The sequence below is a fragment of the Leishmania major genome, chromosome 27 (assembly GCF_000002725.2).
Source record: "Leishmania major strain Friedlin complete genome, chromosome 27".
In the NCBI taxonomy this organism is placed as follows: Eukaryota; Euglenozoa; class Kinetoplastea; order Trypanosomatida; family Trypanosomatidae; genus Leishmania; species Leishmania major.
Genome location: NC_007268.2, coordinates 17,361 through 43,981, shown reverse-complemented (window position 1 = coordinate 43,981; position 26,621 = coordinate 17,361). Strand labels below are relative to the sequence as shown.

At 56.7% G+C, this 26,621-nt stretch overlaps 12 protein-coding genes across 12 annotated transcripts; all 12 read left to right on the top strand.

Moving 5' to 3' along the window:
- Positions 1-369: 369 nt before the first annotated feature.
- Positions 370-1,782, top strand: LMJF_27_0170 (conserved hypothetical protein; the record flags this gene model as incomplete). Its single annotated transcript, XM_003721775.1, has 1 exon — positions 370-1,782. One exon carries the CDS (start codon positions 370-372, stop codon positions 1,780-1,782), a length of 1,413 nt encoding a protein of 470 aa, XP_003721823.1.
- Positions 1,783-3,414: 1,632 nt separating this feature from the next.
- On the top strand, positions 3,415-4,200 carry LMJF_27_0160 (conserved hypothetical protein; the record flags this gene model as incomplete). The annotated part of the gene is made up of 1 exon (XM_003721774.1): positions 3,415-4,200. The coding sequence occupies one exon, from the start codon at positions 3,415-3,417 to the stop codon at positions 4,198-4,200; it is 786 nt and encodes a 261-aa protein (XP_003721822.1).
- Positions 4,201-5,676: 1,476 nt separating this feature from the next.
- Positions 5,677-6,228, top strand: LMJF_27_0150 (conserved hypothetical protein; the record flags this gene model as incomplete). The annotated part of the gene is made up of 1 exon (XM_003721773.1): positions 5,677-6,228. One exon carries the CDS (start codon positions 5,677-5,679, stop codon positions 6,226-6,228), a length of 552 nt encoding a protein of 183 aa, XP_003721821.1.
- Positions 6,229-8,187: 1,959 nt separating this feature from the next.
- LMJF_27_0140 (conserved hypothetical protein) lies at positions 8,188-8,841 on the top strand (the record flags this gene model as incomplete). Its single annotated transcript, XM_003721772.1, has 1 exon — positions 8,188-8,841. The coding sequence occupies one exon, from the start codon at positions 8,188-8,190 to the stop codon at positions 8,839-8,841; it is 654 nt and encodes a 217-aa protein (XP_003721820.1).
- Positions 8,842-9,638: 797 nt separating this feature from the next.
- On the top strand, positions 9,639-10,091 carry LMJF_27_0130 (conserved hypothetical protein; the record flags this gene model as incomplete). Its single annotated transcript, XM_003721771.1, has 1 exon — positions 9,639-10,091. The coding sequence occupies one exon, from the start codon at positions 9,639-9,641 to the stop codon at positions 10,089-10,091; it is 453 nt and encodes a 150-aa protein (XP_003721819.1).
- Positions 10,092-11,854: 1,763 nt separating this feature from the next.
- On the top strand, positions 11,855-13,759 carry LMJF_27_0120 (conserved hypothetical protein; the record flags this gene model as incomplete). Its single annotated transcript, XM_003721770.1, has 1 exon — positions 11,855-13,759. One exon carries the CDS (start codon positions 11,855-11,857, stop codon positions 13,757-13,759), a length of 1,905 nt encoding a protein of 634 aa, XP_003721818.1.
- A 1,572-nt stretch (positions 13,760-15,331) lies between these two features.
- Positions 15,332-15,589, top strand: LMJF_27_0110 (conserved hypothetical protein; the record flags this gene model as incomplete). Its single annotated transcript, XM_003721769.1, has 1 exon — positions 15,332-15,589. One exon carries the CDS (start codon positions 15,332-15,334, stop codon positions 15,587-15,589), a length of 258 nt encoding a protein of 85 aa, XP_003721817.1.
- Positions 15,590-16,473: 884 nt separating this feature from the next.
- LMJF_27_0100 (putative protein kinase) lies at positions 16,474-18,456 on the top strand (the record flags this gene model as incomplete). Its single annotated transcript, XM_003721768.1, has 1 exon — positions 16,474-18,456. The coding sequence occupies one exon, from the start codon at positions 16,474-16,476 to the stop codon at positions 18,454-18,456; it is 1,983 nt and encodes a 660-aa protein (XP_003721816.1).
- Positions 18,457-20,199: 1,743 nt separating this feature from the next.
- On the top strand, positions 20,200-22,020 carry LMJF_27_0090 (cytochrome p450-like protein; the record flags this gene model as incomplete). Its single annotated transcript, XM_003721767.1, has 1 exon — positions 20,200-22,020. The coding sequence occupies one exon, from the start codon at positions 20,200-20,202 to the stop codon at positions 22,018-22,020; it is 1,821 nt and encodes a 606-aa protein (XP_003721815.1).
- Positions 22,021-23,650: 1,630 nt separating this feature from the next.
- LMJF_27_0080 (conserved hypothetical protein) lies at positions 23,651-24,247 on the top strand (the record flags this gene model as incomplete). The annotated part of the gene is made up of 1 exon (XM_003721766.1): positions 23,651-24,247. One exon carries the CDS (start codon positions 23,651-23,653, stop codon positions 24,245-24,247), a length of 597 nt encoding a protein of 198 aa, XP_003721814.1.
- A 463-nt stretch (positions 24,248-24,710) lies between these two features.
- On the top strand, positions 24,711-25,652 carry LMJF_27_0070 (conserved hypothetical protein; the record flags this gene model as incomplete). Its single annotated transcript, XM_003721765.1, has 1 exon — positions 24,711-25,652. The coding sequence occupies one exon, from the start codon at positions 24,711-24,713 to the stop codon at positions 25,650-25,652; it is 942 nt and encodes a 313-aa protein (XP_003721813.1).
- A 331-nt stretch (positions 25,653-25,983) lies between these two features.
- On the top strand, positions 25,984-26,304 carry LMJF_27_0060 (conserved hypothetical protein; the record flags this gene model as incomplete). Its single annotated transcript, XM_003721764.1, has 1 exon — positions 25,984-26,304. The coding sequence occupies one exon, from the start codon at positions 25,984-25,986 to the stop codon at positions 26,302-26,304; it is 321 nt and encodes a 106-aa protein (XP_003721812.1).
- Positions 26,305-26,621: the final 317 nt, after the last annotated feature.

The window sequence follows — 26,621 nt, the reverse complement described above, 5'->3', positions numbered from 1 at the left end:
AGCCTGCATCTGGTGTTGTTTCAGCGAATGGGTGCATCTGCTGCCGCTTATGGACTTCTCACTTGCGCTTCCTGCGTCTCCTCGCGGTCGTATTTGCTTCCTCTCCGCTCCTGCGATTGACGTGAAGATGCACGTCATTGACTTTTTGTCTCTATCTCTCTTTCGTCCACCTCTCTCTCTCACACACACACACACACACACACACACACACTGCTCTTTCGCTCAATGCTGCCCTTTTCCTCTTCTCTTCATTGTCGGCGTATGCAGCAGTGGCAACACTTCAGAGGACCGGTGCTTTCTCTTCTTTCCTCTCGCTGACCCTCTCGCCTCTCCGACTCTTCCTCTTCCGCTGTATCAACGACCTTGGCGATGCAGGATCAGTGGAAGATTGATGTAGAATCGGAGGACCACAGGTCGCGACGCGACATGACGGAGAAGTCTATCACGCGCTACGTGAAAGGCGAAGTGGAGCGGCAAGTGACCTCGTCCTCTACGTCGAGCTCCGTCTTTGTGTCTGACTGCACGTGGATCATGGGTGCATCGGCTGCCCAGCCGTCCTATCTCTGCTGCGGACTTAGCAACGGAAGTGTGTGCCTCCTGAACACGTCAAACCTGTCCAAGATTTACCTCTTCGAGGTCGATCGCGATTCCCGTAGATCGCAGCGTGACACTGATCGTGGAGGACAAGGACAGGGATCTGGACGTGAGTCTGCTGCTTCGCAGCAACTCGTCGCTGTGGCAACGCACACCGTTTCAGCCGGTACCAATCCGGCCGCTGCGCAGACGCTGTTGTGCATGACGCTCGACAACGTCGTAGGTGTGTGCCCAATGGATATGTCGACTGTGCTGGAGCGAAAGAAAGTGTCGCGCAGTGACATGGCGAAGGTGAAGCCGTTCCCGGCGGTGGCAGCCGGTGCGGTGCTACACTCATCCGTTCACTTTAATTCCAAAGGCAGTGGCATCCTGGCACTACTCTGCATTGAGCAGGAGTCCTCGGCGGCACCAGGTGCATCGTCGATCCGCTACTGCGCCGCTGTTCTCTCATCTCCGGACGAGACAGTCACCCTGCAGAGTAAGTACGCGAGCGAGGACGACTGGCACACTCTCGCTCCTCCGTCTGCCGGTGGAGACTCGCGCCCCGGCGCCCCCGTGGAGTTGTGCTATTGCGGGTGGTGGTCGGCGGACACACTTGTGTGCGTTTGGTCCAACAGCGCCCTCCAGTTCTTGCAAGCGGCTGGAATGCAGGTAGTTGGTGAGTGTCGCCTACTGCGCCACTGCACCTCAGATGCAGTGACAAACGCTACAGTTACCCGGCCGGGTGCCGCGGAGGCGTCTGATGGCGCCTCTTCTGGCCTCGTCGCCGTCGTGCTCGACCACAATGTCGCCGCTTCCTTTTACGTCACGGTCCGACATAGCGCCAGCGCTAGTGCGCAGGAGCCGAAGCGCCACCGTGGTGAGGCGCCCCTCACCGTGACGCTGACTCCCACCATGCAGACCTACTGTACGGAGGACATCCCCGTCCGAGAACTTCACTTCGTCCGCTCGTTTTCGTGGACTATTGTGTTGCTGCTGGAGAGTGGTGCGCTTGTCTTCCTGGACGTGGAGACGATGCGGCTCTCCGTTCATCGCCCCGTGAATCGCTTGCGGGCCCCTGACGCCGGCCGGTATCACGCAGGACCTTTGATGGTCGCCCCGCGGAACTTCTTCTGCGTGTTGAGTGGGAAGCCTTTTTCAGCCGTTGTTATCGAGCACAACACTGCGATTTTGCTAAAGTCTCAGTGAAGAGTGTGAGGTTACCGCGGGGCGCTCAGCTGCTGTTTCCTCCTCCTGCGCCTCGTCGATCGCTGACGATCACCACTTGCCCTCTTTCTCTGGTGGCGAGCAATTCTCTGAAGGAGGATGTGTGTGTGTGTGTGTGCACACGTGGGCGTCTGCGAGCCTACATCCCTACGTGTCGTTTTTCTAATCTATCCGTATGCAGGACCTGCTGACCAGAGGGACACCCCTCACTCAGCGTGGTACCTCAGCGCCCAGTACGCCCCACACCGTACGCGGTGCGAGTCCGGGCAGCCCCCTCTCCCCCTCCCTCCTCTCCCCTGCCAGTGCCGGAGCCCCACTTCTCGTGGTGACAAGGATCCGTGCGATGCATGGCCACACTGATGTGCCGGCGGTGGGGTCCTGGGTGGCGTTGCGTCGGGGTGACCCGCGACAGCGAACACGCTTGTGCCGTCCCCGTGGTAGGCAGAGTGTCGGCGTGGCTGGGACGCATTGCACCCGGCCCCGGCTGCCGTTGCTGGTGCGGGGGGCTGCGTGCCACCCCCTACGGGGGATGCACGCCAGGTGGGTGCCGGCGTGACGGGAGCGGGTGTGGGGTGACCTGCAACGCGCGGGGGCGGGGTGGAGTATGCGGCAGGGGCCCTGCTCGGATGGCTGAGTCGGCGCATCGCTGTAGAGCGTGTGTGTGCAGGGCTGCTTGGCACCACGCGATGTGCGTGTGACAGGGCCGGAGGTGGCGTGGAGTGCAGCTAGGCTCAGTGCACCACGGCAGAGAATGGACAGATGGACAAAAGCACGTTTTTCATCGCACGCGTGCGTGGCTCGCGGAATGGTTTCAAGGACGTGGTTGGTCATGGCTGAAGAAGAGAAACCGCGCTTGGGTCTGCGCCGCAGAGGCGCTTGGGTGGCTCTTGTTCAGGGCGCGGGAAAGTCACCGCAGTCCAAGCAAAGCGATGTACCGTCGACATCTTGTCCACGCGACCTGTAAGCGTCGAAGGCGCGCATGCGGGGCAGCTGTTGACGTGCACGAACTCTGTCGACACCGGCTTCCTCTTCTGTGGCGTTTGTCGCCCGCCATCTTGAATGTTTGTGTTGGTACTCAACTACTCCCCACGAATGGTCTCTTTATCCATTTTTTTTTTCTGCTACTGCTTTGAGCGCTTCACGTGGGTGCTTGCTTTCCCGTGTTGTGCATATTGGAACCGAACTCGGGTCTGACTGCGATGCAAGCGCATTCACACGCTCGCGCGAGTGCACATCGACGCCAACTGGCGCGCGTGCGAGTGGCTCCCACGCTTTGCCTCTCGTCGCTTTTCTTCTCTTGTCGTCTCGACTGCGACAGAGGCTCTTCAGGAAAGGTCCGAATCGGAGAGCGAAGGGACCGAGGTGCCTCGGCCACACTCGCATTGCAACTTTACACCCCTCGCGATGCGCGCCGCTTTCTGTCTGGCGGCGCAGTCGTTTCGCCTCTGTCCTGCGTCTGGTGTAGCTACACCCCTATCGCTGCGCACTGTCGCGTCCTCCGCATTCCGCGGCACCCTTCTTGTGACTGCTCGAGGCTTTGCCAAGGTCTCGTCTGTACAAGGCAAGATCGAGGTGCCTCCCGGTGGGTTTGTGACGGCGGATGTGAGGATTGACATGAACGCTAGCTTTGGCGGCTCCTTTGCCCGCGGCGTGTTTGCGGAGCGGGAGATCGGTTACGGCCGTGAGGTCATGAATCTGCCCGCCTACTGCATGTACATCAGCGAGAACGACCGCCAGCCACTGCGAGAACAGGTGCTTATCATGACGAAGGAGATCTTCAGCAAAGTCGTCTACGGAACGCCCCAGGAACAGCAGTACGTCAAGCACCGCATCCTCTCGCTCATGTCCGGCGGCTTTTCCTACTTTACTCGCGAGTGCGACGTTTTCGACTTTGCGGAGGACGTGCGTGCTCCCGGGGCCGACGGAGCCTTCCGCAACGGCACCAACTGCCTGATGAGCGGCGAATTTTCCTCTTACGATCTGCAGAAACTTCCTCTCATCGTCGAGTTCAACCGCTTCGAGGTAGACTACCGTGGCCGCCGCGGCATCTGTCTCTTCCCGGAGGCCTCGTACCTGAACCACAGCTGCGAGCCGAACGTTGAGCTCTCCATTGCGTACAACAGCATCAAAAACAACTTTTTCCTTAGCGCCCGCGCGGTGCGGCCCATTCGCGAAGGCGAGGAGCTCTTTATCAACTACATGCCAGGCAACAACCTCCCTCTCTCGCGTCTGGCATTGGCCATGAAGAAGCGCTGGGGGTTTGAGTGTTCCTGTGTCAAGTGCAAGAGCCGCGCAGTGGGCGCCGTGACCGTTGTTTTTGTCGTTCTTCTGATCCCCATTATTGTGTACATCCGCCGCTTCATTGTGGAGCGGACAAAGGAGAAACACCGCAGCCTGTGACCGTCGAGCGGTAGTGGCTATGGGAGGAATGTTGACCGGAGGCGAGGAATGGTCGAGGCCTTTGGTGTGCTGACGAATTTGTTTCGTGGCGCCCACGGCTGTCAGTGAGTCGTGTCCCCGGCAGAGACGAGATGGCGTGCATGTCGCTGCTGTCTGAGACAGCGCCGTACTACACAGTTTTGCGAGGTTTTGTTGTGAGTTGTTCTTCTTACAGGTCTACGTTTCGTGCGGTCGAGTTACATCGAAAACAGAATAACCACAGAAGGATGAGAAGGAATAGCGCGCGTGGAAGCGTCTCTGCTCTCTGGTTCCATGCATGCTTTACAGGAACTGTGCTATCTTCGCGCATCTAGGCGCACGCGGTCGACGAGACCAGGTGCAGGTCTCCGGAAGTTGTTGCTCTCCGATGTATGCACACTGCAGACGCAGCAGCTGCGTGGAACACAAAGGTGCGTGAAGGGTGCACCGCATGCACTTTCCCTGTACGTTGTGCTGGACTTTGTCTCGACCCTTCCACCTTTTTCAATACTCTTTCTCTCTCCTGTACACACGCACATGCGTGCGTGCGCAGGTTATCGCAGACTCTCTTGTTCTGTCAAATGAGAGCGCACACACACGCGGTAGAACATTCACAGTTACACCAACAGCATAAAAGTAAAGGACGAATAGTGAGCGAAACACCACCGGTCGTTGGCGTGTGTGCGTGTCCGCTTGCTCAAGGTATGTGTGTGTGTGTGTGACTCGACGGTTCTATCCTCTGCTGACTCCTCACTGCATCCTCACTCCTTCCTGCATACACTCAGCAACGACACATATTTCATTGAGACCAGCGGCTGCCGACGACAGCGAAAAGCAAACACTCAGGGCTGCGGCTTCTCGCCTTTTATTCATCTTGATTCTGGCGCGTGCAGAAGAGGAGAGGACAAGGGATCAGTGGCACGACGGAATCGACGGCAGAGAAGCAGCAACAAACGAGAGCCGCTCAGGGACAGGCGCACCTGCACCCACACCTCCATACCATTGAGGGCGCCTCCATCTCATCTGCTGCTGCTGCTGTCGCTGCTGCTGCAGGACGCACGTTCGAGCCATCATTTCTTTCTCCCGCAAAACCAATTTTGTGCACACCATCACTCATCGCCTCTTCAGGTCCTATATATCAGTGCACACAGACACGGTTCAGCATTTTCGCTTCACATTCCGGGCTCCATTCTTCCTAACTTCGACTTCTCTCTTTTCCCCTACTCACTCACAAGCTTAGCCTTCGCCTACCCCCTCTGCCCTGAGTTCTTGCCGAGCCTGCGGAGTCTGGATCGTGCTCCTCTTTTTTTCTTTTTAGTCCCTGTATCTCCCTCTCGTGTCTGGCAGCGAAAGATGTGGAGCATGTCTTCCAGCCCGGTCCCCTCCGTGAATGGCTCTCGACCACCAGCTGGGACCGCTGGCGGCTACGTCTTCATGCCGTCAGGGGTAAAGAAGTCGATGTCGCTCCAGGCAGGTGGCGTGGTGAATGGCGTAATACCCGGTGTAGTTCCCCCGCACGATCGTACGCAAGAGGTGTGTAAGTACTTCGTGAATGGCGGGTGTCTGCGTGGGGCAAACTGCCCCTACCTTCACGAGCTGCCGGACGAACGTCACCTTGACGTCAACGGGCTTGGTTTCATTCTCAACCCAAACGTTCATAATGCGCAGAAGACGGTGGCGTCTCCGCAGACGCAGGTGGCGGCAAGCACGCCTAGCCAACCACTGAAGGCATCCGGCTCCTCTTTCACCATGATGCTCAACAATCAGAATGCCAGCCAGAGTAGAGTGTTCAGCCCGACCAAGGCCGCAAAACACCAGCCGCCCTCCATGAGTGGTTCTAGCTCAGCATCACCACAGACGATGCAGATGGGGAAGCTGCCAGCCCCTCCCAAGTATAATCCACCGGAGCCGTACTTAGAGCTCAACCTGCCTCCGGCGCTAGCATTCCCGCTGAAGGTGCCGGCGAAAGACACCACTGCGACCCTCACTCATTTGATGCTACAAAACTGAGTCCGTCACTTGGCGTTTGGCCATCGGGAGAAGCGGCCGCACTGAACATGGCGAAAAGAACACAATCAAACGAGGTGTGTTTGTGTGTGTGTGTGTTTGTGTGTGCCTGTCAACTGTGTTGTCGGGCTCTGCTCTGGATGCATGGTCGACACTGCCGTGTCAGTGGCCCACGTTGTTCTTTTTTTTTCTATGTAAGCTGTGACGAAATGTAATTTTTTTGTACGTTTTCCGCTTGTTGTCCACTGTCTCCCGTTGTTGTTCTTCTGTGTCTGTGACTGCTTTTACCCCCCTCCCCTCCCAAATGCCGCTGTTGTGTCGTGCTTCCGTATGCGTGTGCCCGCTTTAGAAATGCTGTTGAGGATACTAACTCACCCGCTCAGCACAGCAAATGTAGCACGGTCAAGTTGCACGTGCACACAAGAGCATAGCCGCTTGCTCAGAGGAATGGTTCGGCCCAAGTGTGCTCGACGTCGCGCTGCCCACTCCCTCTCTTTTTCCTCCATACATTCCTCAGTGCACTTGCGTCCAGCTGTTCTTTTTCCGACCCCCCTTTTCCCCTTGTGGCTGGCTTCCTATTTTTCCATGCAGCACATCTTCTGATAGTCGTCCTGCTGCATTTTTTTTTCGCTCATGTTCGTTCTTTCTGTTTTGTCTGTTTTCTCTCGAGGTTCTTTGCGAGGCTGTGGGTGGGTGGGTGGGTGGGGTGGGGGGTAATTTGTTTGACGTCAGAGGTGACGAGCTTGAAACAACAGTAAAGACGAGGATGCGGTGCTGAGAGGGAACCTGCAAAGGAAAAATATGTCTGACGGAGGCCTCTCATCGCATACGTGAAGGACCCCATGAGAGAGGTCCACACGACCACCCAACCGCGATGGCGGAGATGAACCGAAAGCGGCGGCACGAGAGTGACGACCTAGAAGAGAACGCGCGCACACACTTGCCCATCCGCACATTCCTAGCGTCACACACATTAAAGTGCTGCTGCTCTTCCTCTCTTCCTCGGCCTTCTCTTTTTCTTTGACGTTGGGTTTTCTGTCACTGTCCCCCCGCTGACTCTTTTGCCGTGCTTCTTCTCTTCACCCGCTTCTTGTTATCCTTCCGTATTGTGTACGTGCGCGAGGTTGTCTTCTTGTGTTTCTTCCCTGTCGATTTTTTTCTTTTGCTTTTTTAGAGTTCGCGTTTTGAAAATTTTCTTTTTCGGTTCGTCACCTCCTCTTTTCTCTCCTCCGTGTTATGCTGTTGCGCGTTGTTTGTGTGTGCGTGTGTGTGTGTGTGTGTTGCGTTTCTTTTGTGTGCGTTATCCCAGCTCTGTGTTTTCCCCGTTTTCTTCCGCGTGTGCTTGTTTTATTTCATTCATCTCTCTCTTTGCCCTCTCTTGGCCTCTTTCTAACGCTGAAGGAACCACCACCACTAATACCACTACTACCAGTATTAATCGATACCACCAGCAACAACAAAAAAACAAGTCCCAGAGACGAAAGGGTCGCAGCAGTGCAACGGAACGTTGAAGTCTGATGAAACAGTACGTGGGTCTGCTTGCAGCGAAGCGGCGCTGTGCGATGCGAACGTGGTCGTAACCGACTTCGAAACGCACACAAGCCGATCAGTTATCTCGTGCGCTGCCACCGGTGCTATACCACTGCATACAGACACTTATGCGTGGATGCCGTGGCAGCTGCTCTTTTGTCTTCGCTCACTGCTGTAGCATGTTGTCATCCATAAAGGAACGTGTGTGCATGCGTGTGTCGGACACCTCTCACTGCTTCTTCGATGCCCGTCAACACATCCCGATCGCTTGCTGCTTTCTCTCCTTCTGTTCTCTGTCCCTTTCTTTCTCCACTCTCTAATGCTCACTCGTCTTAGAAGCGAAGAGATACCCTCATGCTTACATCGCAAGGCGAACGTGTGGCCGTGACCGGCGCAACGAGTCGGTCTCTCACGTCGTCTCCGTCTGCTGATATGCGCTCCCAGCTAATCGGTCACGTCTCGCGGAGTGCCGTTACGCCGTACGGGGCGCGCGTGTCGAAGGAAAGCGCCGAGTCCGTCCTCCTCAAGCAGCGCATGGAGGTGATGAAAACCGTAGCGGCCATACGGGCCAACGAGGACACCTTTGGTGGCGCTCGCGTATCGAGACACGGATGTGCGCTCCCGCAGATGAAGGCTGCACCACGAGATAAGATCCGCAAGCCCCTCTACACCGCCACCTCTACCAATCAATACAAGACGATCAAGGACTTGAAGGCCGACGACGGCACTGAACCGGACGCAGCTCAGCTGAAGAGAACGTCGCTCGTGCACGACGCTTCAGGTACGCTGGTAACGACTGAGTCGCCCCACGGAAATGCCCCCGAAAGTAGGGATCCACGAAAAGCGGTGGCGGAGAAGCACCGGGCGGCTTTGGTTACTCCTCGGCCGCATGTCCCCACGCGTATTGAACAGTGGATAGGGAGTTTCGGTCGTTCCCTCGGAGCGGTCAAACCCTACGCAATGGGCCGAAGCACAAAGCTGGCGACACGACACTGCTTTACTGATCTTCCTGTTGACACGAATGATCGATATGTGGATAGAATGCAATGCTGCCGCCCTTCCAAAGGCCTTTACGCGTACTACTAACCGTCCCATGCTACCTTGCCATTGGCGATCTACTTCTCCCTCCCCCTCAGTCGCGTGTGCACTGCAGCGCGCCGTGAAGCTACTGAGTCTGTAGTTGCACACACTTGCTGGGCATCAGGGCAGGGCCGCCGGCCAACATTCATGTATACGAGTTCCCGACGCGGAGAAGCTAACGTCGGCGCCTTTTCTCTCTCTTCTATGTGAGTTTTCACCACCCTCCTCTCGTTCTGCTGTAAGCCGTTGGCGTTGCTTACTCTTTTAGTTTGTTTGCTAGCTGTGCGCCGGTGCCCGTCGCCGTTGTACAGCTCACCTCCTTCGCCCTTCCAACGAAGCAAAAAAAAAAGAAAACGACTGTATGCAAGTGACACTTGCTCGGCGAGGAGAACGGTGATGGATGGCTTTTCGAAGGCATCTTGCCGTCTGTTGCTCTTCGGAGGACGGTAGCGACGGGAGAAAGTGTACTGCGCATTTGTGTTTCTCCAAGTACCTAAGCCCCGTCCATGCCTCTCCTGCCCTAGTCTATTTTGGTGCGCTCTTGTGGCCTGTTCCCATGGACGTTGGCAGGTGCTTTTGGTGTTTCATGGCTCGTTGGCGTCTCTGTTCGATCGGTGTGGCTGTCAGAGTAACCGACGCTGCATCCGACGCACGTCACTGTCCTTTCTCACGAACTTCTCCCGAACCACCTTCCCTTTCCCTCACTCTCATCGTCTCCTTTCTTTTCCCTTCCCCGCCATTGTTCAACGCACGCACCTATACACGTACTCGTACGTAATTCAACACGCCTGGGCTCTCTTTGTATGTGTCCTGCGGATCGTGTGCCTCGCCGCCAACACCGTGGTTTGCCACCGCTTTCCTCGCAGAGTAAGATAATAATCCTCTTAACTAACTCGACTTCTATCAAAATGCAGCAACCGTACTTCGGTCAGCAGCCCATGTTGCCACCTGGCTGGCAGCTGTCGTACACTGCCGATGGAAAGCCCTACTACATCGATCATAACACCAAGACCACCCACTGGAGTATCCCCCCGACCGCCTACGAGCCGTACTACAACAACGGCCGCGGTCGCGGGGCGGGCTACCGTGGCGGCCGCCAAGGTATTGACAGATCGAAGATGAAGTCAAAGATGTGCATTTACTGGGAGAAAAACGGTAACTGCGCATGGGGCGATCGCTGCGCATTCGCGCACGGCGCCGAGGAGCTGCGTAATCCCGCGAGTCAGCCCCGAAACGATGCCCCTGCGAGCGCTTAATGAGATGGCAGCGGCATGCGTAAGATAAGACGATATGGAAAGCGGAACGTGCGCTTCTTCAGCTTGTGTCGGTGTGATTATGTGTCTTTCTGTGTTCTTGTATTTTTGCTCAGGACTTTGACTTGATCTATTTGCCTTGAGTTTGTACGGCTCTCGTTCCCGCCGATCCTCTCCACTATACGACCGCGCAGCGAGCAGGCAGGCGAGAGAGAACGGGGAAATAGACATGTGCGAGGGCTGTGAAGCTCTATTTAACGCCAAAAAGATCATGTGACCGAAGAAAAAAGAAAACAGAAAAGAAAAATGGCGACCCAAGCAGATACACGGAGGGCGAAATCACGGCAAAGTAATGAGAACAAAAGAGCTACAAATGGTTAAAAGAAGGGCAGACAGAAAGCGAAAAAGGAGCGTAAATGATGACAGTAACTACATTGCTCAGATGATGCGCGCGTGTGTGTTTGTGCACCTCTCTCTCTTGCTATATATATATATGTATATATGTATATATATATCTATATCTATATATATATATATATATATATATATATATATATATATGTCTGTGTGTCTGTCTGTCTGTGCGTGTGGGTCTGTAAGGGCGTGCGCGTGTATAACAAGCACTGTTTTCTTCTCTTTTTTTTTCTATTGTACTTTTCCATTTTTCTTTGTAAATCTAAGATGAAAACCTGTGCGTCAAGTAGCCATCCCAGTTTGTGTGCTCTCTAGTCTTTTCAAAGAAAGGTTTCGTGTGTTGGACTTCTGCGCAGAAAAAGAAAGCGAAAGTAAATGCTGAGGGCACTTTGCAACGCGCCAGCTCATCTCGATTCCGTGTCCCTCCTTTTACGCGTCATTTCTGCCTTCTTTGGGCTGTGATGCGACGATGAATGAGCCGAGGGTGGTTGTGGGATGGGTAAAGCGGAGACAGGAAGAGGTTCCTGTAACAGTCAACGTTGCAGACCGTGGCGCGCGTCTCCGCCACGACGCAAGAGGAGAGGGTCCGGGGGTGCCTTCTCTCCTTTGCTCGTAGGAGCTCGCGCTCCTCTGTGATGAGCAGCTGGTCTGCAGGAGTGGTGGCAAGTGAACGGCGCGAAAGCTGCATCTGCAGCCGCTCCTCCGATCATCGTATCGCGAAATGCAAGAGTCGCGGTATGAAGATCCGACGCATGCTTAGTGACTCTTTCCCTCGCTGATTACCGTCCGTGGGTAGATTCGGCACCATCGTTTTCATCGATGAATGCAGCGGACTCAGAGTCTCTCTGTCCTTTGATGCACATTTTTGTCTACTTGACACATTCTTCCCTGCTCCACCCCTGTCTTCTCTCTTCCATTTTACACGCTTTTACGGCATCTCTGTGCTCCTCTCAGCTTGTTCTCCCCCTTTCGCAAGAAAACAACGACAACAAAACCGAGCCCACACATTTGTTTACAGAGCTGCGATATTTTCTTTTGTTCTAGCCTTCTTTTCACCTTGCTCTCTCCTCGATTGTGAGTTTGCCCCTCCGTGTCTGCGCGCGCGCGTGTGTGTGTGTGTGTGTGTGTCTGCACGTGCGTCGGCATGAAACGAGCTGCGGTGTTGTTCATCTTCCTTTTTTTGCTCATGCGTGTTTGAGCTACTTTTCTTCCCTTGAGTCTTCGTGGAAGCGCAGTCGAAAGCCTTCTGGGCGTTGCTCTCCCTCTTTCGTCTCCTCATTGACGGTCACATCGAACCTCGCTCTTTCTCTGTTATCCCCCTCACCCGAGCCCTTCGACTTGCGAGTGCGGCGATGTCCTTTCGCCAGGCAGTGGCGTCCGTGCTGGCCGTGCTCGTGTTGTTCTCCCTCGCGCTAACATCGACGCATGCCAGCTCACCAGCACAATGGGTGCCGACGCTGGCCCTTTTTGACATCAACAATTCCCGTATACTTTCCACGACGGGCACATCCGAGGCCGTTTCTCTCGGGCAGCGCAGCCTCTTCGTGTCAAGGTATGATCCAAACCCTTCCATCTCCGTAGCCTCTCTCACATTCTACGGCTCCGAGAACAGCTACGCGACCCGCACGTTTGACTTCCTCACTGTTCCCTACTGCGTGGTCGAGTCTGGGACAACCACAGCGTGCAATCTTCACGACCACATGCTATACATGATGTTCCGCTTTCGCCACCGCTATGAAACCGACTTTCACGCCATTGTTTGGCAAGACCCCACGCCTCTCTCGAGCACCGTCAAAGCATTGCAAGATTTCAAGGCGCACTTGAATCGCTCCGACGTTGTGTACCCGGAGAACGACGGGACCATGCGCGTGGAGGAAGCTGCTACGTGCTCCGACATTATGGACGAGTGCTACCTCTCACGAGCGGCGACGTACACGAGAAGCTACAAAGAAATCGATCCTGCCCAGTACTCTGCCCGATTTCTCTTCCGCATCGGCAAGCAGTACACAATGAACGGCCCGTTGCGCGTCCGCCTCCACAGCAGCCTCCCGCACGATGCCGAGACGATCGTAGACGTTGTGCTCGTACTGTGCCGACAGCCGTCGTCAAACCCGCTCAACCATCGGTGGTGGATCGAGAGCGTGGCAGGCCGCTTGGCGCTTCTTGTGGTGAGCGTCGTGACAACATTTGCCTTCCTCACCGTGACGCGGGAGGTCGGAGCGCTAATGGTGCGCCAGCGTAGAGGCGAAGACGTATTAGCACCAACGCTGCTCTACAGCGAAGAGGCCAGCGACGGCCCCCTCGTCTCCTTTCAGCGCTTCGCAAAGGTGGCGTCAAACAGTCTGCAGGCGGGTGTGGTGTATGTGTGGACCAAGATCCACGAACTCATATGCGTGAATGCGTGCTGCGCGTCGCGCCTCCGATGGCTGGGGGCGCGATGCCCCCGTGTGCCTGCTCGCGAGCACACCGCAGAGTCGCAGCGCGAGATCACCGCCCTCAACTCGACGGTCTTCTCGGAGGAGGAGGACCCGGGACCGACGTGCCGCATCTGCCGCTGTTCAGAGCCGCATGACGACCTCTTCGCTCCATGCGCCTGCAACGGTTCGAGCAAGTTTGTGCACCACAACTGCCTCGAGCAGTGGCGCGAGATGACAAGCAACCCACAGCACCGTCGCGTGTGCGCGGAGTGCAAAACGCCGTACACTTTCGTGCGCGTCGTCGTTCCGCAGAATCCCGACCTTCTCACGGGCAGCCCCATCATCGAGTCAGTCGTTCGGCACTTCGCGGCAAAGTTTTTGTATTTGGCGATGACGGTGCTCTTCGCCGTAGGCGGGGCGTACTGCTTGAAGGCTGCGTTTTTTTTGACAACGCTATGTGACACCGGCGTCGACTGGGGCTTCTACCACGGCTATCACTGGGTTCTCACCGCGTATTTTCTGGCTGCGTTGACTCTCAATCTGAGCATAATGGAGCCGTTCGTAAGAGGCACGATGCTGACAGGCGTGCAGTTGCTATTTGTGCTGCTATCACTCTTCTTCATTGAGATTCCCATGAGCTACGCAATGTCCGCCTTCCTCAGCCTCATCTTCGATCGCCTTTTCACCTGGGAGGTCTCGTATGGTGCTGGTCTTGCGTCCGCGGCATTGCTGCACCTGATGGACACCTTCTCCAATTTCGCTAAGATACTCGAGTCTTTTTCGGAGGAGCGGGAGGTTGTCGCCGCACGAGCCGAGAGCGAGACGCAGCGATCCGTGTAAGCTGTCTCACGATTTTTCTCTCTCTACGTCGCCTCACGGGTACAATAGGGTTACATCATCCGTCACTTCTACCTCCAGCTTCCGCCTTCCGTGCTCCATTCGCTGCGTGCTGCCTTGGAGCCTTCTTAACGCCGCACCAGCAGTGAGCGCATAGGAGACGCGTTCGTTGCATATTCGACGCCATCTTTTTTGTTGTTCATTCTCACTGCTCCCTTCTCCCCGTCATCGGCGGGTCGCCTTTCACTCAGCGTGGTACGTCAGCGCCCAGTACGCCCCACACCGTACGCGGTGCGAGTCCGGGCAGCCCCCTCTCCCCCTCCCTCCTCTCCCCTGCCAGTGCCGGAGCCCCACTTCTCGTGGTGACAAGGATCCGTGCGATGCATGGCCACACTGATGTGCCGGCGGTGGGGTCCTGGGTGGCGTTGCGTCGGGGTGACCCGCGACAGCGAACACGCTTGTGCCGTCCCCGTGGTAGGCAGAGTGTCGGCGTGGCTGGGACGCATTGCACCCGGCCCCGGCTGCCGTTGCTGGTGCGGGGGGCTGTGTGCCACCCCCTACGGGGGATGCACGCCAGGTGGGTGCCGGCGTGACGGGAGCGGGTGTGGGGTGACCTGCAACGCGCGGGGGTGGGGTGGAGTATGCGGCAGGGGCCCTGCTCGGATGGCTGAGTCGGCGCATCGCTGTAGGGCGTGTGTGTGCAGGGCTGCTTGGCACCACGCGATGTGCGTGTGACAGGGCCGGAGGTGGCGTGGGGCTCGACTTATGTTGTGTGTCAGAGAATAGACCCGCAGAAATAACATGCCCTTCCGTCTTGTATGTGTGTGTGGGCTGTTTCTTGAGCTCTGCGTCGGTTGCATCCTCACCCATTTAAGTGTTTTCTTCTCCTTGTGTTCTTTTTTTTCGTCGTTCTCATCGTCGTGGCTCGCACGTGTCCGTCACGCCCGACTCCGAAGGCGATGCTGATTGCCGTCACCACTCCTGCTTTTTTTCTGTGTTTTATGCGTTTCTCTCTCTGTCCGCCTTGTCGATGTGAACAGATCGGTCGATCTGTGTGGTAACGCTGGTAGTGTGGGTACGCGTTCTTCTCTTTGTGGCGCTTCACTAATATATTATGGTGAGCAGCTTCCGCTTGTGAATCTGCCTCGTTAGACGAGCACGGCCCCAAACAAAATCAGAGCTATGCTACCTCTAGTGGGTGAGGAACGACGATACGCCGCCTCCTGCCCCTCTACCGCACCACTGCCTCTCAAAGTGTAGATTTAAATGGCACCCACACACGCGTAGTGTCGCGTCTACGAGCTGTTTTACCGTGCGCGCGCAAAGGTAAGAATTAGAAACGGTAGTGGGTGTGTGGGGCAATTCAGCCGCCCTTATCGCCGCTGCCTATCTTGCTAAGCGTTGCGACTGTCAGACTGCGATGGATGTCTGCTCTTCTCCCTTTCGCAATGCTCCTCATTGTTCTTGACCCTCTGTACGCCTCTCTTCGCTCAATGAAGTCCCTCGCGAGAGCATACGTTCAACCACAGCGGAGACGTCCATTTTATCTTGTTGAGGCTACTTTGCTTTGCAGTCATGCTGCGTCGTACCACCGCTCGCTTTTACCAGAGCGTGACCGCTCCCATCGGAAAGGGTTGCGTTATGCCCATGAAGTTCGACAGCCTCAAGCCTGCGTACGTGCCCAAGTCCTTCACCACTCAGTTTTTCGTTCTGGGCACATGGTCGATTAGCAACATGATCACTAACTTTGTGATCGGGTTCCTCATCATCGCCTCCGCCAACGGTGGCTTGAGCGGTGCCTGGCCCCCGGATCCACACTCTCTCCACCCCTAAAAAGATGTGTTCTATGCGCGCCTGCGTCGCTGCGTCTGTCTGCACCTATGTGCGTATGTCTCTCTCACGTTTGAAGGGAGAGGTAGGATTTAAATAAAATGGGCGATGGGCCCTCGTGTCTCCATGTCGGAGAAGGGCCTTCTCCACGCATTGTTTTGTGGCTTCGTTTCACTAGTACTCATAGGATATCTCCCAGATAACAAGCGCAGGCAGAGGAATGAAATAAATCTTGGCTGCGGATGTGTGCTACATCAGAGCGTTGCGATACGACACGTGGCCCCTCCCTTCCCTCATCGCTGGAGGGTTGTGTGTGCGTGCAGGGGAGAGTAGACGCCGACACGCAAGTGCGCATGTGGCGCCGTAGCCCTCTTGCCCCTGTGGGGGTCGCGATAGGAGGAGGGCGGCGAAAACGCCATCTACCTCGAGGATGTGACCTTCTTTGAGGCGCCGACCAGTACAGCACATACATCTGTGTATGTGTGCCGTGTTTCCGGCGCCATGAGAGCACGAGGGCAAGTGTTGCTTTCTCTCCTCCCAGTGCTCTCTGCGCCGTGCCGCTCTTTTACGATTCTCTCGTCCATGCTCTTGCGGCCGTCCATGTCCCTCTTCACCGGCCTCCTCCCTCCTCTCCCCTCCTCGTGCTGTTGTTGCTGGTGTGCGTGTGCACGTGCGGGAACGTATTCGCACATCGTTTTCTCTCGCCATCCCACCTCCCTTTTCTGCCCACCCCCTACCTACCCACACGCACGTCCAGCATGTATATATGCATCTCCTCCCGTCTGCTACACCTCCTGGACTGCCAGGGCATCGCTCGTTGCCTCTCTCGCATTCCTTTTCCTTTCTCTGCTTTCTTCTTTTTAGACCTTTAGAGATATCACACAGCGATGGACAAGTATGAAATTCTCGCTCAAATCGGAGATGGCACGTTTGGCTCCGTCGCAAAGGCCGTGAGCAAGAAAACCGGCCAGCTTGTAGCCATCAAGAAGATGAAGCAGAAATTCTACACGTGGGAGGAGTGCGTCAAGCTTCCCGAAGTGGACGTTGTGCGGCGCATTCACGGCCACCCCAACGTGGTGAAGCTGCGTGAGGTAATTCGTGAGAACAACGAGCTGTTTTTCGTCTTCGAGTACATGGACGGCGATTTACTCGGCGTCATCAAAAAGGCCAAGCAGCAGGGCGGGCCGCCAGCTACCACACCGTCTACTGCACCGTTGATTCCGTACCCTCTTGTAAAGAACTACATGCGCCAAATGCTGCAGGCACTCGTGTACATCCACAAGCGCGGCTACTTCCACCGAGACATGAAGCCAGAAAACCTTCTCATTCGGAAGGAGGCGAGCGGTGACGAGGTGCTGAAGCTGGCAGACTTCGGACTCGTCAAGGAGATTCGTGCTCGCCCCCCGTTCACCGACTACGTGTCGACGCGGTGGTACCGCGCACCAGAGCTGCTCCTGCAGGATCGCTTCTACGGCGCTGCGGTGGATGTGTGGGCTGCGGGGTGCATTATGGTGGAACTCATCACCATGCGGCCACTTTTTCCAGGCACAAACGAGGTCGATCAGCTCTTCAAGATAATGTCAGTGCTTGGGTCCCCCACTGAGGAGGTATGGGCCGGTGGACTCCGCTTGGCCAAAAAAATCCGCTACACCTTTCCTAAAGTAGCCGGCTCCGGCCTTGCTCAAGCGCTGCCGTCGCACATCCCGTTGCCGGCGCTGGACTTGCTGCGTCAGATGCTTGTCTACGACCCGAAAGTAAGACTGACGGCGGAGCAATGCCTGCAGCACCCATTCTTCAACGTCGGCATTGACGAGTGCAACGCACCATCCGCTGCCGCGCTGGACCAGCTGGCGCTCATGGCAAAGCGGATGCTGCCAGGGTCGAAAACAGCACCGCCGGCGCTGAAGAGCCCCACCACGGACCAGGTGGCGGCGCTGAAGGCTGCTAGGGCCTCCACCGACGCATCACTCTCGGACACCTCCTCGCGCAAGTTCTACCTGCTTGGCACCCTCAAGGACCGCGCCCCATCGTTGCCAAAGCTCTCGGTCGCGTTGTCCACCTCGCCCCCGTCCCTTGACGCGCTGCCGAACGCTTCGTCACCTCTGCGTGGGCGCGGGGTCCTCTCACCAGCGGGGATGCCGGTGCTCGCCAACGGCCACCAGTGCCTCAGCCTGACAACGACAGTGGCCAAGGGAAAGCGCCGCTCGCAGGAAACAGCAGACACCTCGCTTGCGAAGAAGTTAGCAGGCTTGAAAAACGTCCCGACAGGAAAAGGGAAGCTGCCGGTGTCTTACGGGCTGCCTGCTGCCAGCGCCGTGCACTCACCTAGAGCGGCACCCAACCTGAAGGTCTCCGCATCCGTGGCGAGGCCATGCCCCCTGGCGCCCACCGCCAACAACCGCGACGCCGTGGCGTCCCCGCGGCGCCACAACCCGTACAAGGAGGCCGAGACTACGTCTCCCACGGCGGCGTCCGCGGCGGCGAAGGTAGAGATTGACCTGGACGAGCTCATGGAGGAGTTTGCGTCGGAGATGACCGCCATGGGGGTGCTGGCGCAGCGACACGACTCGGGGGCCTCGGCCGAATCGAAAAGCGAAAGCTACGTTTCCCAGCCAGCGCTTCCGCCCGATCCTGTGGCGACGCTGCTGAACAACAGCCGGTATAAGAGGAAATCCACCACGAGCGCCGACCCACTGTTGAAGGGGAACAACTCGCCTCGCGCTACACACCAGCTGGATACAAGGAAAGTGGACGATGTTGCCGCGAAGAGTGACCTTCCTCGCATAGACCACTCCGCCCCGAAAGGGATGTCGCCATCGCTGAAGGCACTTCTAGCAAAGCACAAGACGAGTGGTCTGGCATTTCCGTAGCCGATCCAGCTTCCGTTTCTCTTAATGTTCGTCTTTTCACTTTTTGTTCTGTGGTGTGGTAAGTACTGGTGGTGGGGAGGAGCAAGAGCGAATGTTAGTGTGGGATGACCGCCAATAAGAACTACAGTAGAGCTGTCGGATGCAAGTCCTTGCCCGCGTTCCACTTGCTCCCTTCCGGCCTCCTCCACGAGTCCATCTACTCTCCCTTCTCCTTTTCCTCCACGATTTTATTGCTATCACCGTGCTTATTAGGTTCTCCTTTTTTTTTTCTTCCCTCGCTTTGGTGCTTGGATCAAGGACCCGCCGACAAAAATCTTTCCACATGTAAATGAAGCTGACGCACCTCTTTCTGTGTTCCCTCTCTCTCTCTCTCTCATATTCTCCCGTTTCCTTTCTCCTCCACGCTCACTCTCTGTCTTTCCTCTCTTTCGTCTCCCCTTTTCTTCGTTGTGCTGTTTAGACTTCGAATTATGCTTGGCGTCGTTCATATACCATATTGCGTGTGCGCGTGTGCGTGGGTGAGCGCCGTTGGTGTGTGTGTGTGTGTGTGTGTCTTTCCGTATGTCTGTGCGTATGTCCTTTGCCTCCGTCTTCAATGAACGTTTTTGTTTTGGCTTGGTTTTTTCCTTTGCCTTTTTCCCTTTTTTTCCTTTCTTCACGTTATTGTTGCTGCGCGCCTCGTCTTCATTGCTTTTCCTCGCTCTGTTTCTTCTTTTCCTTCTTCCGTCTATGTCTCATATATATGTATATATATATATGTGTGTGTGCGTGTGTGCATATTATATCTTACTCCTGTTCTCTTTTTATTTGCTTGCCCTGTCTTCATGTCGGCCTCATAGGCGTACGAACCCGCTAATGAAGAACCTTAGAAAAATATTTCTGTCTCACCGCTGCTCCCCTCCCCTCAGCCAGAACTGAGGACTTCAGTGAGCGAGAGAACGAGAGAGTCGATGCCCTTCTCCCCTCTCTCACGAGCTGCGGACCCTCAAACCGCACCGACCATGATGCCATGTGCTGGTAGGCGCAACCGACCCTCCAAATTGTATGCGGGCCGAGCCTACTCCCTTTGTTTCCCTTCTCCTCCTGTTCCTTACCTTTTCATGCCTCCTCTCCCCACGCACCCGACTATTCTCCTCTCGTTTCTGTTGGGCGCGCCATCGGCCACAGCAATTGGCTTGCGCGCCGCTCTCAACCACATAATTACATCAGTACCCTTTTTTTGCCCTTTTCTTCTCCCTTTCTCTGTGCACCCTTCGGTTTTGCTTCTTCTCTTCCGCTCCGTTCATCTGCCCTTCCTTTTGTTTTTTGTTTCCATTGGGCGCCTTTTCTGCGTGGGTGCGCCCACACCCTATAACTCAGATCACACACTCGCTGACCACCACGAAAGCCACGACGAACTTGGCTTCGCGTGTTTTTTCTCCCACTCTCTGCAGACCCGGGTTGCTACTTACCTTCTACGTGTGTCTCTCTGCTTGTGTCCTACGCTCATGTAGGCCCTCGCCACCAAGGAACCTGCTTTTTTTTTCGACCCTGCTGCAAACGCACCGCCACTTCCTACCCTGCATTTCCGCGTGCTACGTGAGCGTGCCCACCGACACCGACAGGCCTGCCCTCGACTCGCGCTCAACTACAAAGAACCACCGTGTCTTGACGGATTTCACAGCGATAGCAATCACAGCGAATCAAAACAATACAGCGGGCGAGGAGAGAGGGCGCTGCAGCTTCTCTTGTCGCCCATTTCACATGGTGTTTGACACCGACTTTTTTGTTGTGAACTGTTCTCAGATGGCCGCGAACGTGCTTCAAAGCTACATCGTGGCTGCGCTCCACAGCGCAGCCACGCAGTTGCCCTCCTCGGTGCAGCCATATGCAATGATGCTGACGCGCGAGGACATGGTCTCAACCACCTTGGCAACTGCCATTGCGACGGCTGTCATTCTGTACACCGTCATCACCGTCGTGCTACCCGTGCTGCGCATGGACTTTTATCTTTCGAAGCTGCCAACCATTAAGAACAGCATTCCATTTCTGGGGCATGCCCTGTTGCTGGCGGGCCCCTCCCCGTGGTCGAAAATGTCGAACTGGAGTCTGTATCCGGAGAAGAACCTGCCACAAAAGAAGAAGAGTGTCGACGGTCCTCAGACGAGCCGCCTGGTGACCTACAACGTTGCCGGCATGCGGGTCATTTACATCAACGAGCCCCGCCTACTGCGCCGCGTCCTACTCACGCACCAGCGCAACTACCGCAAAGCGCTTGCGGCAGCGTACAAACACTTCATGTGTCTCCTCGGCACCGGCCTGGTCACCTCAGAGGATGAGCAGTGGAAGAAGGGGCGCCTGCTGTTGTCGCATGCGATGCGCATCGACATTTTGGACAGCGTCCCAGAAATGGCTATGAAGGCGGTCGACCGCATTCTGTTGAAGCTCGACGCGGTTGACGCAAAGAACCCGTCCGTGGACCTGAACGAGGAGTACCGCCACATGACACTGCAGGTGATCAGCGAGAGTGCACTGTCACTCTCCGCCGAAGAGTCCGACCGCATCTTTCCGGCTCTCTACTTGCCTATTGTGCACGAGTGCAACAAGCGTGTGTGGGCACCGTGGCGCGCCTACATGCCATTTCTGCACGGCTCGCGCATGCGTAACCGCTGCCTCTCCGAGCTGAACAAGGTGCTGAGAGACATCATCTGCCGTCGCTGGGAGCAGCGCAATGACTCCAACTACACAGCGAAGCCTGACATTCTGGCGCTTTGCATTTCGCAGATCGATCGCATCGACGAAAAGATGATTGTGGGGCTCATCGACGATGTGAAGACAATCTTGCTCGCCGGCCATGAAACGTCGGCCGCACTGCTGACGTTTGCGACCTACGAGGTCCTGCGCCACCCTGAGATCCGCCAGAAGATCTTGGAGGAGGCCACGCGCCTCTTCGATCCCGCCCGTTGCACGTGCACCGTGCAGACTCGCTACGGCCCTCGCGGTGTGCCGGCGCTGAATGACGTGCGCAGTCTGGTGTGGACGCCTGCAGTGCTGCGCGAGACGCTGCGGCGGCACAGCGTTGTGCCGCTGGTGATGCGGTACGCGGCGAAGGACGATGTCTGGCCTGCGGCAGACACCGGCCTCGACGCCGACGTCCGCATCCCCGCTGGCTGCACGATCGCGGTTGGCATCGAGGGTGTCCACAACAATCCTGATGTGTGGAACAAGCCAGAAGTCTTCGACCCGACCCGGTTTATTGATGCCGAGATCGCCAACGATACAAACTACCTGAACCAAAGCACGAAGGATGTGAAGTTCGCCAAGAAAATTGACCCATACGCCTTTATTCCCTTTATCAACGGCCCCCGCAACTGCCTTGGGCAGCATCTCTCCATGATCGAGACGCAAGTCGCCTTGGCGTACATGGTGCTGAGCTATGACCTAACGATTTACCGCGACCCATCGTACAAGGGTGACGTTGCGGCGTACGAGGATGCTGTAGGGCGCCACCACGACTTCATCATCCCGCAGGTTCCGCACGATGGGCTGAAGGTGTGGGGCACACCGAACAAGTTGTTCATGTAAAGCGAGCTGAGAATTGCCTCCACCCGCGGAAGAGAGAGGTATGGGTGGGAAGAGAGGAGCAGCGCTCCGTCGCACGCCACATATACGCCTATACGCACACGCTCTCCTCTCCAACAACCCTCCCTCCCACATACATCTCTGCTTCCTCGGCGCCGCACGCCCGATAGAGCAGGAAAAAGCGATCAGGAGAAGCAAGTGCGGAGGAGTAAAAATGTGGGGAGTCCCCGCAGCGACTCCATCGAGCGGCTTCCTCTTTTCGGAGAGAGCACAGCGAAAGGCGCACGCGCTCGCGCTTTCTGGCTTTGGCTCTCGCTTCTCCCTGTCTCGTGAATCTCAGTCTGAGTCGTTGGGGACATGAACCGTTCCCCCCACCTGCGAGTATCAGTCTCGTCTCCAGCACCGATGTGGGGCGTTCGGCCGAGATGGTATGGCACCAGGCTCAGGACAGTGAAAGCAGTGTCGGTACACCGCGCACAGTACGCGCAAGGGAATCAAGAAAAGAGGAGAGAGCGTGCGTGAATGCGTGCGCGGCGCGTACCTCGCTCACCCTTTATTTCTCTCTACACGCCCTTCTTGATCGAGAGCACCGGTTCGGCAATGGACTATGCGGAAAACACGAAAAATAAGCGCAGAGAGGCACACGTTCACATACGCATACACGCACAGCTAACGGCACCCCTCCCACCCCTGACGCTTGAGGTGTGTGTGTGTGTGCGCAAAGCGCGTGTGTGGTCGGCTAGAGATCAAACGTTGCATGGTGTGCCTGCTCGTACGCGTTCACTCTCTACTAGTTCTTGCTTTTGGGTACTTATCCACCGACAGGGAACAAGGAAATACCACACTGTCGATGCGCAGCTTAGCACGCGGTGACTCCAAAGTGTCCCCGTGCCTCCGCAACGACCACCGTCCTCTATGTTGATGGGACTTATTCCAGCCCACGGCGCGTATCCCACAGTTCCTTGCGCTGTGGACCGCGCGCCTGCATTCTGCTTTTACGTTGGCAGATGCACAAAACGCAACTGCCGTCTCACTCACCCGCTTTCCTGGAAACGCTCTCTCTTCCTCCATCTATCCCCTTCCCTTTGGGCTCGAACGCGTCTTCTCTCTTCGTCGTCGTTCGCGACGCGCTTGTCTCGCAGCACTGACACACGATTTTGCGCTTCTGGCGCCCACGAAGATGTTCGGACCACCAGCTGTCGGCGAGCATGCAGTCTCGCTTCTCCTGTCAATGCTGCTGCGGAAAAGGCAAGTTCGAGTTCCAGTGAAAGAGGTTCTTCTCAGCACTCCGCAGCCTGTGCTTGCCATGCGCGTTCTCGAGCACGCCAACCGCAAAGTTCTACGAGCGGGGCGGACTCCTGTGCACCATTCCCGAGAGCAAGCTACGTCTCACCCGGCCTCGCCCCGCACACTCGATCTCCTCGTGGATGTTCCGGGGTTCAGCCGCGCTCCCGAGGCTGATCCTGCTGAAACTCAATTTGTGATCCTGAGCACAGGACTTTCACAGACGCCTCCAGTCAGCCGTAACGCAGTGCGCTTACCTCTCTCCCTGCTCGACGTCGCGCAGTTTCATCGAGAAAGGCACCGCGTGCGACTGCCTTCCTTGGCCGTGCCGAGCAACAAGGCGGCCCCCATGGCATTGCTGGAATGGGCACGGCAAGATGCGACAATGAAGAGCAGTCTCGAGCTCTACTGCGGCCCCGCAAGCAAGGATTTGATGATTATGGACATTCCCGCCAATGTGGCCGTCGACGCTTACCTTTGGGAAGGACTACTCGTCGCCGAGTCGATGTTGGAGGCTGACGGTACACTCCTCGTCGTGTCGCCGCACGCATTCTCTGTCCGTGTACGGCGTTTTTTGCAGTGGCGCTTTCTCCGCGCGCAGTGCGCCGTTAGTGAGGCCGGCGCAGTGCACTACGCTGTGTGCTCCACTGTGGCCGCCGGCTTTGGAGACGCTGCAGTGCGGCGCGACGACTTCCCCGGACAGCTTGCTACCGGAAAGCGACGGCCTTGCAAGTGGAATCCCTATCGTCGGCCGGAGAAGCGGAAGTTCGTGGCGTCGCTGCGGCCATGGTTTACAAATGCTCCATTTGTCAAAGACGCCTTGAGGTGCAGTCTCGAGCGCGAGCGGGACGCCCAGGAGCGACTCCGCGACGCCGATGACGCCTTTTTTGCTGTTGCGCACGAGATGGTGGAAAAGGGGGTGCACTACTCGCATCCCAACGACTAAGGGTGCGCACAGCAACAAGCAAGCGAAGAACAGAACATGAAAACACGAAGTTGCCGAAAAAGGTAGTGGAGGGTGCAGGCTGCGGCGTTGCCCACCCAACGCCGCCTCGATTTTTTTTCCGCCGTGCCTTGTTCATCTCCTCGCTAATATGTGCGCTGGATGAAACCGCGCAAGTAACTCGAAACGCGCGCGTCTTATCGAGGACGCACCCACAAGCTATCATGCACGCGTGTGCGGGCCTCCGCTCTTGCTGCCCGCACACTCCATTAGACACTCATGGCGCCGACTCCTTTCTCGGAACCTCTCATGCTGCAGTACCTCCTCTCTGGCCCTGCTTGGTGCCCTTTGCTTTTCTTGCCTTCCGCCCCTTTCCCCGCTCACACTCGTACAGGTGCCCTCTTTTTCTTTTTCCGGCACCCCCACTCGTACTCTTGCCCGCGTAGCTTCACCTCCGTGCCGAAGGATGGCGCGGACGCTTCTTTTTCTGTTGAGCATCCTGGTGCTCGCTGCCGCGGCCACCGCGCACGAGCTTCACCTGCCGGCCGACATCTACGACCGCGCCGCGGGTGAGTGGAGTGTGGAGGTGGTCTCGTCGTGCCGGTCGCCGCTATTAGGGACTGTCACGTTTCGGAATACCACCGCCGTCGTCGAGTGGAAAGAGGTAGGAGCGCCCGAAATGAGAATCAGTGGGCGGTCGGCCACGTCGTCGCTGAGCGTAGCAGCGCTCTCTGACTTTTTGACGAAGGACAGCCATGAGCTCTCTTACGCTGTGTGCGAGCGCCAGGAGAACTACCTTGCCACCCCACAGCGCCCGGTCCAGGTGGCTGCAATGTCCACCACCTACATCAAGGCTTACTCAGGCGTGCTGACCAGCTCATTCGACGGGAGCACCTGTGACGGCACCCGCGAGCGCACGATTGCCATTCAAGCTTTGGGGGCGCCGTTCACGCCAAGCAAAGGGAAGGCATGGCAAATGCAGGAGGCCCTGTATGCAATTGATATTATTCTCGATACGAGGAACGTAGAGGGAACATGCGCGTCCAAGCGGGGCGCTGGCGTGCCGGATGCCGTGCCAGGGAACGACAAGCGCTCCCGGAAGCGTCGTGCGCACCGAACCCTGAGCTCGGGCATGGTCGTCTCTATGGCGGACGCGATGACGACTGAAAACGGCATTGTGACGCTGCGCTTCATTCGCCGCTCGGCAGCTCATCAGCCGTGGTTCCTACGCTACTACACCCCCATTGTATTCGCGACCATCTTCATCATGTATCGCATGGCGTATTCCTTCTCTTACGGTCGGGCCGCGAAAGCCTCACCACGTTCAGAGAGCAGTGGTGGCAAAACGGCTGGCGACGCTGGGCGCATCGCTGCGAGCGGCTGTAACTCTAACCCTATCGACACGTAAAACGGAAGAGAAAACGCTCACATGTCATCTGTTGCGTGAGGACACAAGAGAGCAAAGAGCGCTGCACTTCGGGCGGAAGCGAATTAACTTGACACACACCCGCACCCACACCCACAAATGCATGCACACACAGGCGCACGGTTGGAGAAGAGCTCTACACCTCGACTGGTGCATCGAGGGGGCCTTTGGTCTTCATACAGTAGCACTGGTGTTCAAAGGGCTCTGTCCCGGGCCCTGCGGAACTGGTCTTGGTCGAGCGCTTCATTGTTGGTACGTGATGCCATGTCCTCTTGCCTCCTCCGCACTCTCCTGTGCCTCCGTCAGTGCCCATATGCCGTGCTACAGCGAAGCGCCACTTTTCCTCCTCACCCCTCTTCGCACTTCTTCGCAGATACGCCCCCCTTTCGCGCAACGACACACCCGCGTCCCTATCGTCAGCATGCCGCGTGCTCACCAGAAGGTCGAGGCGGACAGCTCCATTTTTTCTCGCATCGTGGAGCAAGGCTGGGTATCCTTCTTAATTCTTGGCGCCTTGATGGTTGGACTGCGACTGTATAACGTAAAGCAGCGTCGCGACAGACGAAAGCTGCTGCGGGAGGGGCTTATGGCGGAGATGGGGTACCGCAGCAAGGCAAGCCGCAAAGGGGACTAATATTTTCGTCCCGCTTTGCGTGCGCTTCCTCGGCCCCCCTTTTTCTCCAAGGGCATTGGCAGCCCTCTTCCGACGTCTGTGCTGCATGGAGTAGCTGGTGCACCGTCTCTCTCTCACTGACGCCACCGCTTTTGAGTTCTATCATTTAGCATGTCCATTCTCTACTTACCATGGCGCACTGAGCCTAGCTGCACTCCACGCCACCTCCGGCCCTGTCACACGCACATCGCGTGGTGCCAAGCAGCCCTGCACACACACGCCCTACAGCGATGCGCCGACTCAGCCATCCGAGCAGGGCCCCTGCCGCATACTCCACC